Source organism: Anas platyrhynchos, chromosome 15 (assembly GCF_047663525.1).
Source record: "Anas platyrhynchos isolate ZD024472 breed Pekin duck chromosome 15, IASCAAS_PekinDuck_T2T, whole genome shotgun sequence".
Lineage (NCBI taxonomy): Eukaryota > Metazoa > Chordata > Aves > Anseriformes > Anatidae > Anas > Anas platyrhynchos.
The window spans coordinates 12,316,455-12,330,495 of record NC_092601.1 but is presented as its reverse complement, the minus strand read 5'-3'; the positions used below and the strand labels follow the sequence as shown (position 1 = coordinate 12,330,495).

Sequence of the window (14,041 nt, the reverse complement as noted above, 5' to 3'; positions counted from 1 at the left end):
AAAAACAAAAACCCATCATTGTCATGTCCACAAAGTTAATTTCTATGCAGTAAGAGATGCAACCATGTCCTCCCTCTTTAGAAAGTAGTTCTCAAGCAGGAGCTATGCCATATCTCTACCCTTAAGGAAAACTGAAAGCCCACAGGCCATTTAAAACAGGAATTTGGGGAGAAAACATTGGGAATGAACCTTCTTCCTCAATATCCCATCAGCAGACATTCTATGGCTTTTAAAGATGCCATTTAAATTCTCTCTCCAGTTTGGAATCGGCTCTGTTGCAACTGCCTAGTGCAGCTGGCTTCAGACCTCAAGGCCTCCTCATTTTGGCTTCCACACAGGATATGCCACACAGAGGAGCACTGCCCCAGACATCAGATTCTACATCAGAAGCACAGAGCGAAGTGACTGCAACACACTACCAATCCTGTGATTTAACTGGAATATGCAACTAGCTTCTACCCTCGCATACCAAAACTTCAGTCTGTTTTCATCGTAAGATCAGAAATTATTTGGAAGCACACAAAATAATAGGCCTATTGCCAGGCAGGGAGATGAGGCCAGCAGGAAATGGGAGGGCTGAGATGGGAAAAGACGTTTCTGGGAAAGAAACAAATGCCTCTAATGCTGCTGATGGGGAAGGGCTGACTCCATGTTCTACTCTATTCAGTGGAGAAAAGGCTGCTGGGATACCAAAACATTATGGATGAACCAAAATATATAAAAAAATTAGAGGATGTAGGAGAAGAGAAGAATCAATGCTTTTATATACAAGACAAACGTTTTGCTGCCACTAGTCAGTAATAAGAAGTGACAAATTTGACTGCTAATAAACATGAAGGACTGCGTGATCTTACTTGTGAAGCCATCTTGATGAGAACTTCATCTTCAACCCAGTTCCCAGTAACTGCATTGTACCTACAAAATCAGTAGTTACAATCAGAGTCATTTAGGTTGGAAAATATCAAGTCCAAACATCAACCTAGCACTGCCAAGTCTACCACTACACCATGTCCCTAAGCACCACACCTACATGTCTTTTGAGTACCTCCAGGGATGGTGACTCAACTACTTTCTTAGGCAGCCTGTTCCAATACCTCACAACCCTTTCAGTGAAGAAAATTTTCCAAATATCCAACCCTGGCGCAACCTGAGGCCATTTCCCTGTTCTAAAGTTGCGCCTCTTAAAAAGAATGCAGAGGGAATGTAAATCCTCCCATCCCAGGCACCTATCCTTTCTCATCTCCAACTGACAGCTTAAGAGTCCTGCTGCCACTCTATACAACTTCTAATCTTCCCACTGTGCTTTTGGCCTCCTTTGGTGGTTAGTTCTTCAGGTGGGAAAAAATAAATACTTAAAGTTCTTCAAAGGGACACACTGAATCCTATAGATGATGAACAGACTGCTGCTGAAGCTGAACTTTTGCAACACTACAAAACAGGCCTGTGCTTTGGCATTAAACCTTACACAGCCTTACCAAGCTTACATAAACCTGGGTCTGGCATGGAAGCTGGCAAGACTGTTGAGGATGCAAGCAGAATGCTGCACTGGCTATGACTGTGAAAAGTAGAGGGTCCAAAAACTTCACAGCACTGCACCATGAGAGGAGCATGCCTCTGCACAAACCCATAGTAATATGGAGTAGGACTCTGGTTTCTCCCCACCCCCTTAGCTCCCAATACAGTAAAAACCAAACTGAGAACCACAGTGGCTGAGTCACCAGCACATGACAGGTTCCAGCTAACTCCCCCACCCTGCACAGAGCACTTCATGCACAGACACCCCAGGTATACCCCATGAAGTCTGCAACACCCCAGTCTGCAGCAAGCAAAAGGGAGGTGGAAACAGAAAAATTAAAGCCATCTCGTTTTAATGGGGGTATTTGAGAAGTCCTAAACCAGTACTATCACTTGAAGTATTTTTAAAATATGCAAACTATTTCAGGACTGTGTGGCTGACCAGGGCCAGATGCTGTCTACGGGGAAGAAGAGCACAGTGTGACAGTGTCATTAGATGGGCAGGGAGGCCTTCCCAAACACTTATGCTAAGGGGTAATTAACTGGCCTCTAACTCCTACCCGTTTCACCCAGAAACCTGTGTCAGTAGGGTAAAAGTTTTGGCAAAGCCTGTGCTAAAGCACTGAGAATAGTTCATGGGTCAGACTCTGTTTCAGCACGTACACCATGCTGAGCTATTCTGGGCTTTATAAGGATTTAAATTCCAGCCACATGCAGCGATACTGCATGGATAGGCAACAGTGAAACTGCTATTCTGGGAAAGGCACAGAGTGCTGTGCTGCTTTTTTCCTAAACTACTTAAATTTTAAGTATTCTGCCTCTTTATTGGAATTTATTTCCTTATTAGATTAAGTTTACAGAATTAATAAATCAACTAGGAAGTACTTTTCAGCCTTGTTTCCTGTCTGTATGGCAAAACTCAGACACTGCTTGGGTAGGAGAAAAAGAAAGAACCTTATACTAGTTTGCTGAAAGGTTTATTTCTTGAAAGCATGCAGTATTTAATTAATGCAGTATTTCTGGGAGATTCAGTTAAGACACTCATTCTGGACATTATTGAAAGGTCTTCAGCCATGTAATTACACATATTCTGTAACACAGAAACACAACCCTTGCAGAAAACATCAGATTCTGTTTCAAGTCGGCACTGAGAGCAGAAAGACGTACAGACCTGTAGCGAGTGGCATGTTCTGTCTCAATGTCCTCAAGATGAAATTCTGCCCATGGATCAGGCATGTGCTTAGCCTTCTCAATAGCATGTTTCCAGGTTTCCTGAAGAAGATACAAACTGGCAGGTTATTTACAGAAGACCACCCTGATATTTTATAGTTTCAAGTATAATGAAATAGATCAGAAACATCAGCATCAGGTTTCAGTTCAATTTGCATCATCAAAGTTATTGAGAACAGAATCTGGTCTAGTATATACCAAATGTAATTTACAAAAACTGTAACTTTCAAACATCTCTAACATATGCCATACCTAACAAACAATAAGCCACATGTAAATGACATTAATTCACTTTTGTTGATCTGATGTTTAACTTTCTGTAGCTAACAACATATGCGGGCAGCATAAGCAAAGACTATCAGCAGTAGAGCAGTATGAAAGAGGAAGAAATGTTCTGAGGGCCTTAGGTATTACACACTGTGCTCAGCGTAAGATACAAGAAATTAGCATGTTGTAATCTTGATGACTTATGGGCTGAGGCAAACAGTTCTTTCAGATAAAATAATGTGCAAAAAAGGGCCATAAAAAGGAAAACAGAAAAAAACTTAATGCATCTACTATATATGGCGTTCGCATTTTGTTTTAACCTACCCGACTACGGTCAACCACAGAGCCGTGCTTAGAGCGATGCTGTGTGTCATTCTATAGGACGCATGAGAAACATAAAAGTAGGAAAACACATGTGATAAGACAATTGATTGACAAGTAGTCTCCCCTCTCTTTGTTAAATAAAAAAATAACTTTTTTCCACTTAAAAAACACTTTTTGCTTTAATTCCTAATTTAAGTTAATTCTTAGAACATTTGTGAACAAATCTTTTTGGGTAAGCTGATAATTTCTTATTTGCAAATATAAGTTAAAAGTGCCTTGCTTAATAACTAGCTAATTAAACAGAGGCCTGTTTAAAGGCAGAGAGCTGGCAGTAACCCTTCCATCTGCATTTCATCAGCAGTGGCCCACACTGTCATCAGCTTTGGGGTCTGATAGGTAGATTCTCACCAGACCAGGCTGCAGTGGTTTAAGATGCTGTCAGTCCTGGCTGGCTGCATCACTCTGCATTGGAAGCCACTGTTTCTGTGACTTGAGCAATGCACAGGGCCTTGCCTGCTGCGCATCTGAACCCCATGCACCTTATCTGTGATACAAACAAAGATACCAGAGCAGGTCTCGCAAAGCCCAAAGCAGAGGCATGCACTACGTTCTGCTACCCCTGCTGCAGGACTTGAGCTTCCAGCAGAAGCAGCACGATAGCTTAGAAAGGAGGAAACAATTGCAGTTTTAGTCCCTATCAGTTTTTTCTCTGACCACGTGACTCAGAACTCCGATATACTCCGCAAGTCTAGAGGCAGGTATTGAATATTAAAGGCTAAGCTCCCTGCAGGTCTTAACTTGCTTTAAGCTTTTAACTTGCATACCATAGCATACGTTAAAATCTGACCCCGTGTCTATACTGAACTTCTACTCCTCACTTTCCTTGGGGATATGTACATTTTAATGCTTTTATTGACTAGCTTTGGTAAAAGTCTTACTGCAGACAAAAGTTCCACTTTTATTGGGTTATTTAATATGTTAGCTAACTGAAATAAACCCTCTGGCATCTCTCCAGAAATAAAGCATGCATTAGGCATAGCCAAGATTTAAGACTATCTATTACATAAACAATGTTAATACTTATAATAATAAATGTATTAATAAAACACAATAAATCTCAGTCTGGAGAAAAACTGAGGGACATGCCAGTTGAGCATGAACAGTGCATACTTCAGATATCTAACCCCATACAGTGACCATCAGTTCTGTTTATGAGGCTTCACCTTCTGCAGGTTCTCCTCCCTTTGCATGGCCCTGTCTGTGCAAAGGGAGCAGGGGGGGACAGGACACACTGCCAAGGAAGCGCTAACTATGGCCCTGCGACCTCTCTGCAGTACTGTGCCACTCACTTTAAAAAGGTCAGATGCTGCTCGAGGGCACCATCAGGAGCTACTGCCAGTGTGACACTTCGTGCCCAGGCACATGAGCCAACAAGTTAAAAGCTCCCAAACAAGCAACAATAGCCCAAGGACTTGTCATTACAATTTTATCATTCACAATTTTATTTGTCCAAGTTAAATTCTTGGGGTTTTTAACTTACTTGATTTTGGATTTTGCCAAGTATCTTCTGGCAGGCCTCAATTTAGCTTACAATAAATATAATTTTTTAAATCTCCTAATCAATGTGTTGCTTTTTTAGTAGTTTGATCATAATGGCAGTGAATTTGTCTGGATTCTGCTGCCTTTGCAAGTAAAGATCTCTCACTGAATTAAAAGGAACAGTAAGCAATTCAATGGCAGTGTCAGACCAGACTACTGGCTTAATGGAATTAACTGCAGGTGTGGAAAAAAAAAAACTTTTTTTTTTTTTTTTTTAACTGAAAAGCATTAGTTAAAAGAAGTGAAGGAGTTAGGGAGCATTTCCCTCTCATGCTGACTAAATAAAAACAACATGTTACTGAAGGCTGGAGTCAGCACTTACCTTAAAGCTAAACGAGTTTCTAGGAGAAGAGCTGGAACTGTACTGTTCAGTTTTTGCTAAGTTGCTATAATAATTGTCAACTTTGATACTGGCAGACTTGTTAGAAACTGGATCATCAGTTATTGGACAGATATAGTAGTTGTCTTCATCATCACTATCAGCATCAAGATAGTTTCCAGAGTTCACTTTAGTCGATCTACCATTATCAATCCCTTCCATACGAAAAATAAGGTCCTCGTCTGCCATGTTTGTGGGAGGTTGCTTTAAGTCCTGCAATGATTAAAGCAGCCACTATTCCAATGCACATGCAAATGGAGGGAAGAAGCTGGGTAGGAGAGAAAAAAAAAAAGAATGAGGTATTATTAAAAGAACAAACCATGCATGAAATTGATGTCAGCACGCTGGCAAAAAAAAAAAAAAAAAAAATCAAAATGAAAACACAAACATATCTCCATATGGCTGTATAAAAATAATCCCTGAGTACCTACACGTGGTTTTGATCTCCTCACTGCTAGATCTGGGTTTCCAGAAGGCACTCAGTTTATAAATTGCTCCAGGATTGAGAAAGTAAGATAACCAAACACAGAATAATACTACAAAGTCTGAGAGACTGTAAACACAACCTGCTGCCTATGGGTGATGTGCGGTAATCTCATCCTCTGAATGTTTTTATTCCTTGTCTCTCAAATGCTGAGTTCCACAACACCAGCCTTAGTAACCTGAGGAAGTTTTGCCTTCAGTACATGGTTTCCTCCAGAGGCAGGACTTCGCACTTCCCTTTACTAAACTTCATGAGATTCCTGCCTGCCCGTTTTTCCTGCCTGCTGAATTTAATGAAGATTTGCCAGTCTTCTAAGTGCTCCCATCACAGCAATCCTTATATGCACTTCTCCATTCACCTGCAACAATCGTTATCAAAATAAGGGCTTCCAAATGATGGTATGGGTAGAAAAGGATAAAAGGAAAGCAGTAATTTATTTAGGGAAGTTGACAAGAACAGGTCCCGCTATATTTGCTTTATTTAAAAGGTTCAGCTAAATCCAGATGCTTCTATAATCTATAGCAATTGGTATATGGCAAAAAAAAAAAAAAAAAAACACCACCACATTTTGAAGGCTTAAGATGTCCTCCCACCAACTTAAATTTTCCCTAACTGTGTGATAGCTTCCCCCTGCTCCAAATGCTTCTACAGCTCCCTACTGCAATATAAGCCCATTTCTCTCCAAGGAGGCTATAACCCACATGGGTTATTTTCTTCTAATGATTTGCATTATTTCAACAACCCAGGTAACTGCAGCCAGTGGAACAGAAGACAATTTGAAGCACGCTGGATTTCAGACTTTTAAAGACTCTGCAGGGAGAGCACAATCCACCACTGCTGGGGCTGGGAACCAGCCGACAGTCAATTCCCATAATCCAACTCAGCATCTGCTTCACACAGGTCAGGCACCAGCTAAAATTACAACTGCTCTATTTCCATCACATGGAGCTGAAATGAAAAAATATTCTCCCCAGTTAGTGGTTCTCATGATTAACAAAAGAGGTTAGAAGCTCAGCTATTTCAACTTTTTAGTAGCTTCCTCGATTGCAAGAGAACAGAATAGGTAAGGTTTACCTTCTTCTGGCTCCTAGGTCCAAAATTAACTAAGCAAAATAACAGTTAAAAAATATATATATTAGCCATATAATGCAGGCAGGTCCTGAGTTTTTATTAAAACCTGCTCAACTATTTCTAAACCCAGAAGGTGATGTTTTAGGTATGTATTTCACTGAGGCTTTTTGACACATCAGAGTAAATGATGTTGGGTTAAAAAAAAAAACAAACATGGGGAGTTCCAGGTTGGTGCCAGAACAGCAGCTCTGCAGAAGTGCCCATCTCACCACAGCTTGTCCAATCACCAACACCACTTCCAGCGAGACAGAACACCAGTGCTGTACAGCCCACAGGTGACAGATGTATTATAAAAAACAGGCGAGTCAAGGGAGTGTTTTTCCTGGAGCTCAGGTTCCACCAGCAGCCATCTCATCATGGGAATGTTCCCAGCAGCCTCCGCCCAAGAAGTGGTGATGATTCAGCAGAAGTCAAACAGAAATAAACCCCGGCAGCCCCATTCTTTCGCATATTACCAGCCATGTCAACACAAAGAGGCTTCCATCCTTTGCCACTTGAAGCCCTGGGGCTGCTGGGGTGCCCCCGCTTCCCTGCTGGAAGTCTGGAGGAGATGGGAAGGCACTGTTGGGGAGGCACAGGAGGGTCTTCAAGCGCCCCTTTTTCCTTCAAACTTTTGTGGTTTTCCTGCCAAGCCTGCTCATGCTCAAGCCCCCACCTACAGAGGTGTCTAGCTATCGAGGAAAGCACGAACAGCCAGATTGCAGCAAGGCCACAGTTCATCTAACACCAGCTGCTGCAAAGTAAAGAGCAAAGAGACCCACACGGAACATCGATCTGCCCCTACTTACATGGTTTTCTAATTGCTGGTAGGGAAGACTTTACACCCGTAAGTTTTTCATATTTTCTCAAACACTCTTCTCTCCCTCCAGGTTTCAGAGGCACTTCCTGATGTCCCCCGGGGATAACCCCTGCCTTGCCAAAGCTGGTGGCTGTCTGTAACAACGACCCAGCCACATCAGCAGCTCAGGCCACAGTAAGGAGAATAAACAGACTGAAGTGGAAGTACCTCTGTGGCATGCACTTCTGCCAGTTGTTTCTTTTAGCAAGAGCACAACATACAGCTGATTCCCTCAGCCATACCCTGCATGGAGCTTCCCAGGTCACTCCACAGTTTCCTGGTACATTATCAGCCAGCCACTGCTCAGCTCTACCAGCAAACGTGACCAGAACAGAACTGGCAGCAAGCACAGTCTGACCCCAGCTCCCTCAAACTCACCAGAATGCAGTGCCTGTACAGGAGGCCCACGGGCACCACCCCAGCACAGCCCCTTCCACACCTCCCGCAGCAAGCTGCGGGCAACACCCTCTCAGGAGGGCTGGGCTACTGCTTGATTTTACCAGGCATCCTGCTCCAGAAAAATAACAAAGCAGATTTACAAACCACATCATGGTCCTTAAACTACTGTCAGGGCTTAAGGGCATCATTCTCTGTGAAGGAATCAATAACTGGCAGCACAGGCACAAGGTTCTACAGCTACTCAGATTAAAGGGAATATTTCCTCAGCCTCCTATATAGCAAGGATTTTCTCCTCCTTTTAGCTATAATTAATCACATCGCTGTGCTGTTTGAAAAGCAGGACAGGATTAGATGAATGCAATAATCATCCAGATCTTCACACAGATTTAGCTGCGCTTAAACAAATATTTGCTGGTGCTTCAGATGGATGCTGGGAGCATATTACTGTCAAGTCTGCCTGTTTTGTTCTTCATTAGAAGGCAAAAATAAACTACACAAAGCAGCATATCTTGGTTCGTTTCACACAATATATAAACTAAAAACCTTTGTCCCTGGATCTATGACAACTACATGGACCTGAGCTTCCCACATATTGCACTTGATCAGCTCCCAGTACTAAGCAAGTCTCAGCCTTCCTGCAGACACCAGCCTAACAAATATGTGTATGTTACAAGCCAGAGAAATGAGACAGGAATAATCACAGTCCTTGGAAGAGATGGAAGTCTACCTGGATGCTCTGAAAATGCATGCACTCACCAAGTAAAGGGTTAGTTAGTGTTTTGAAAATTTAGCCCTGGAAGTCTAAGGCCAGGCTGGATGGGGCTTTGAGCAACCTGGTCCGGTGGGAGGTGTCCCTGCCTGTGGCAGGGGTTGGAACCAGACAGTCTCTAAGGTCCCTGCCAACCCACACGCTCTGTGACTCTACCTTGGCTGTGCAATAGCACACAACTCAAAGCAGACACTTCTAAGTGTCTTCATTCCAGGGTAACCTCACCCAACCAGCTCCATCAGGGATTTCCACACAGCTAGCCTATGAAGGACAACGGCAGAACAAGGTTTTCAGCTTAGTTTCACTGCTGTTCCTCAGCTCTCTGCTCCTCCATCTCGAGGAAACTGTACCAGATACGTACAACTTCTCAGCAGCATTCATAGCTGCAGGCTTTACAGAACAGCTGCTGACAGATGGTTGCGGCAGAAGCGATGACTGAGTGTACGGAGCCTCCCCCAGCACCATGCAGGGCTGGTTACTGCTGTTCTGACAGAGGCAGCACTCCTGCAGCTTAGCACTCCATCTGCCTCGGGCAGCACCAGGTTCAGCAAGCCACTGCTAAAGGTCTGAACTCAGCTGGCTTTGCACTGAAGCAGCTCTGGAGCACTCTTATAATCTTTCTTGCAAAGACCATGTGAGAGCAGTCATTTATGGAATGAGGCGGTAGCCTATTACAGAAGGGGAAGGCATCCTCAGTTGCCCCTACCATTTTCACTGTGACTGTCTTACCAGAGGCCACCAGGTACTGGAGAGCAAGGTGTGTGGTTGCCAGCATGCACAAACAGATGTAAAACCATGCTTCAGGCACCAGACTGACTCCAGGCTGTACTGCTGTCCTAGACAAGCATAGTGCCTCTCAGCTGCTGTCCTGCACTCGTTTCTACTACTGCAGTCAAACACACAGCAGCAGAACCACCAGACAGACCTTCAGTGTGTGAGGGGCAGCAGCAAGAGGAATGCTGTTTCACACAGCAGAGGTTGCAAGCATTCACGATTTTAGTGACTTGCTGCGTAAGTGGAACATCATTGCAGAAATCATTGTGTATTTAAAACTAACAGCGTTGATAAAAACCTCTCAGTTTTCCTTGGAACCATGTTTCTTGTACAGGACTCATGCTTACTTTGGAAGTGTGTTTACTAAAAATTGTCCTCATGTAACATGCTCTTTAAAACAGAATTCCATAACCAAACCTTAACTATACAAGCACTGCTCTACATCTCACAGTTTATTTGTTCAGAAGCCCTACAAAAATGCCTGCACTTCATTCCAAGGCTCATATTCTGTGCTGCTGCCTTATGGCATAAAGCCATGCTATCTAGGAACTCCCGTTGCTATTGCTGCTATGCTTTGATCGTTTAGTCCCTAATATCCGTGACAGAAGCTTTCCTTGGGCTAAGCAACAATCACACCGCACTGAACCTAGCCCACAAACCTGCATTAGCACACCTAACCTGCAATTTAAACCACCAGCTCCACTCTATTTCAAAAACGTGTCCCACTTTTTAAAATTAACCTTGTCCTATGCAATTAAAAATGCAGAAAATTTAAATATAGTCAATTTTTAGATCAGTTCATGTCTGTATTAATTTTGGGCTTTTCCAATGCATGTCTGAAGTGTTTTTCTCTTGACATTATATTCAAGAGCCACACTACTAGCAGGGGAAGGTGAGTTGCAAGGACAATATGTTATGTTGTCAAACATAGTGCATATGCAAACATAACCAGAGGGGAGATTTCACATCACAGTGCTGGTAATACGCTGCTTATTTTTGTACGGTGTCTGTTGTTATGAAATGCTGCTGGTTTGGCAGGGCCTTTGAGCAAGACACCACAGCAGCCTCAGCATGGAAACCTGCTTTAACTCATACTGAAGAGGTGCAGGATGGGAAGACTCTAGTCACAAAATAAGGGAGGACTGGAGCATCCCCAGCTATTTCTTAGGGGCTGTCCCAGCTCAGACACAGTCCTCTGCACTGCTTTAGCACAAGGCAGGGGAACAGAGGCTGCTCGTGGACAGAGGGACTCCAAACTTCTTTTGTAGGGTCAGCATTAAAGCAAGAATATCCATCCCCTCTCCTAGGTATAATACCAAGTTCTTTTGGTTTAACACCACATCAGCTACAGCCACCAAGCAGGATACCTGTAACAGCAACAGGCAGGCTTTTTGGAAAGAGAAATTGCTATTTTTAGATTAACATTATTTTAAATTACCAATTTGAAATTTAACCTAAGTAACTCTAAAAGCTGCACACCTTACACAGAATGGTTGTTGTTGATCATTAGGAACCACAGACAAAGCCATGCAACGCGTTCCAGAACAACCCCACTGGTACGTTAGTGTCCTGCAGCACATCACAGAACTGCTGCACTTCCAAAGCACGTCCCTGATCCCTGCGAACCGAACGCCTACTGCCACCTGCACTGCGCACCAACAAGAAAACAGGTTCAGCGAGTCAAGGTAAGAGCTCCAATAAGAAAAACAAGATTATTTTCTTTTTAAAATATGGCTCAACTCACCAGGTACCTTTGACAAACCTGGTGTCACCAATCACAGACCTCCTAAAGAGGAGCCCCTGCTCCAGGGCCTTCCAGTGTGTGACCACTGCACAGGCGGTGCTGCAGCCTGCATCCAGCTGCGAGCCCAGCTGGGACAAGGCATTGCATCACAGTCTTGGACAGCAATGGCGCAAAATTCACCAAGCGAGGGGGCAAGTTCACATGCAGCAGTTCAGAGTGCAAAGCTCGAGACTCAGGCCCCTGAGGCACACCACAGCTCCCAGCACCCAAGGGGTTGTTGGCGCTGAGGTGACTCCTGACTGCAGCCCAGGCTCCTGCCAAGCACACGAGCCAACGCTACTGTGAGGCCAGCCAAAACACTGGAACACAAAAGGACAGGAAGGGAACTTGCCAATTACCATCAACATTTCCATCAACAGCTTTGTTATTTCACTTGGCTTTCAGTTCTCCGCTTCAAACACACCGAGCAACGACCTATTAACGCTGTTTCCCGTGAGCAGCGCTCAGCGCCCCAAGCCGTTTGCCAGCCGCACGCTGAGGCGGACGGACCCCCGAAGCCCACCCCGCAGAGCTCCCTGGGGGCGTATCGCGACAAAACTGCTGTCCCCAGGCGAAAAGGAAGGGACGAAGATACCGGACTACCGCTTCCAGGCCACCGCGACGCTAGCACTCACCTTGTAACGACTCCACCCGGCCACGAAGCTGCTCCTTTCCTAACACCGGCTGGTCTCGCTCCCTCAAACCGCCCGCTCCGCCTCACACGGCCCACAAAAGCACCCACCGAGACCCGCAGTCCCGCTCGGCTCGGAGCGATCCCGGAGCGCTCCCGGTGCCACCCCACCGCCGCCCGGCCCCGCGCAGCCGCCCTGTGAGGGGAGGCGGGAAGCGGGGCCGCCCCTCGCTGACAGGAGCCGCCCGCCCGCCCCGCCTCAGCGCCACACGGTGCCCTCCCGCCTCTGCCCAGAAGGATCCGTAGCCAAACTGACGGGAGAAGTCTACCAGATGGCTTTTTTGTTTGTTTGTTTTTGTGATAAAAATGATGAAAAACTGAGGAGAAATGATGAGAAAATTATGAGAAATAGATGAGAAATCCCAGATTGGCACCGTTAGGTGGTAGAGGCAGGGGGATCCTGAGCCTGAAGGGAGCAGGAGGGAAGGCAGCTGTGCTGGGAACCAGCGCTTGACCAGGAACCGCCACAGCTGGTGGCAGGAGCGGCTTCCCCGTTCCCTTCATTTCAGTTTCCTCAGAGCTTTGGAGCCAAAAGGTGGATTCCACGGAACAGAGGGCTGGCCCCCCCAATGCCAAGTCCCTCAGGGGAGCTGCTGTGGGGGCTCCACACACATAGGGTCAAGTCAAATAGCACAGCATGCAATTTCCCTATAAGAAATAACACAATTACACTCCAGATTTCAAAATCCGAAAACCTCAAACCTCCTCAAAGTTTCTTTGCTAAAGCATTCACTTTCTGGGTTGAAAATGTCCATGGCTAAACTTTTCCTCAAGCCAGAATTTGGGGAGATTTTAAACAAGACTCTTCCTTTCATGGGTTATACGGAAATTAACATAAATAGGTTCTGGCTCAAATGTATTCCTTGGCAACCCTCTAAGAGGCTTTCACTCTTGTTGAATCTTGTATTCATGTAAATAATCCTCATCAGTGCTATTTAGCAAATAGCTAAAACACTTGCTATTTAGCAAATAACACTACAAAAACAAGGGGAGGCTACAAAACCAAGACCAGCCAATGTCAGCATGCTCATTGCAACAGACCAACAGCCTGTGGTGGCATCCCAGGCAGCAGGAATGCACAGCCACTGCTGCTTGGTGGGCCTGGCAGCCAAGATCACCTTCAGGAGGAAAACTGCTGTTATTTCATCAGCAACACGCACAGCAGATTCCCTGACTCTCTGCCAGGCACTACCCACCACCCAAATTACTTACATCAATTAAACCACAGCTTAATGCAGGGACTGGAAGAAGCAGCAGGTGTCTGCAGCAACACTGTCAGCTGTTTGGGAGCACCTGCAGTTCTGGCAATGGTCTCCAGTGCTGTGCTGTGGGTGCAGATTTGTGCAAGGACATAAAGCAGAGAGTAGCCTGAGCTGTTTTATGCCACATCCTGCGAGCACTGCACTGGGCTGGGAGGAGGGTGGGCTCACCAGATTAATTGTGAAGGCCTGGCTGAGGCCAGATGCTGTATTCCCACTACATGAAAATGTGAGGTAATGGTTTAAAAAAGGTCACCAGCTGCTGCTGTAGGGCACTGATAACAGCCAAATACTGCTTACTGATGTGATGTATGAGCACAACTGAACAAGTCACAGCAATAACTGTCTCTCAACACTAAATTTTAAATACAGAACATCATTTTGGGACCCAGTGGTGTATGGCTGTACTATGCTGTACAGCTGCATGAAGAGTGTTCTGCTAGGCTAGGAAGATAGTTGGGTTACACTAGCTTAATCTACAGGTTTTTCATAATTTTAAATAAACCGTCTCTGATACCCTGGGGCCAGGCTGCACTGCTTTCCAGGTTTAAGTCTAGGGCTCCTCTTCTCTATAGCAAACAATCAGTGATGACAAAAAA

At 44.9% G+C, this 14,041-nt stretch overlaps 1 protein-coding gene and 1 long non-coding RNA gene across 5 annotated transcripts in view; one reads left to right on the top strand and one right to left on the bottom strand.

Annotated features, from left to right (window-relative positions):
- The window catches only part of EEF2K (eukaryotic elongation factor 2 kinase), a 30,886-nt gene extending 18,544 nt beyond the window's left edge, over positions 1-12,342 (bottom strand). For 2 of the 4 annotated variants that reach the window (XM_038186886.2, XM_038186887.2), the window contains exons 1-5: positions 12,128-12,342; positions 5,258-5,582; positions 3,337-3,387; positions 2,687-2,787; positions 855-915 (exon numbers count right to left, since the gene is read on the bottom strand). In XM_038186886.2, the coding sequence (XP_038042814.1) occupies positions 855-915; positions 2,687-2,787; positions 3,337-3,387; positions 5,258-5,503 (459 nt within the window). In that variant the 5' untranslated portion in view covers positions 5,504-5,582; positions 12,128-12,342. The remainder of the gene's footprint in view (positions 1-854; positions 916-2,686; positions 2,788-3,336; positions 3,388-5,257; positions 5,583-12,127) is intronic. The other 2 variants (XM_072024127.1, XM_005018534.6) reach the window with 2 other exon arrangements.
- LOC139998775 (uncharacterized) lies at positions 11,136-12,504 on the top strand. Its single transcript, XR_011803696.1, has 2 exons — positions 11,136-11,394; positions 11,898-12,504. It is a non-coding gene; the product is annotated as an uncharacterized lncRNA (long non-coding RNA).
- The last annotated feature ends 1,537 nt before the right edge of the window (positions 12,505-14,041 follow it).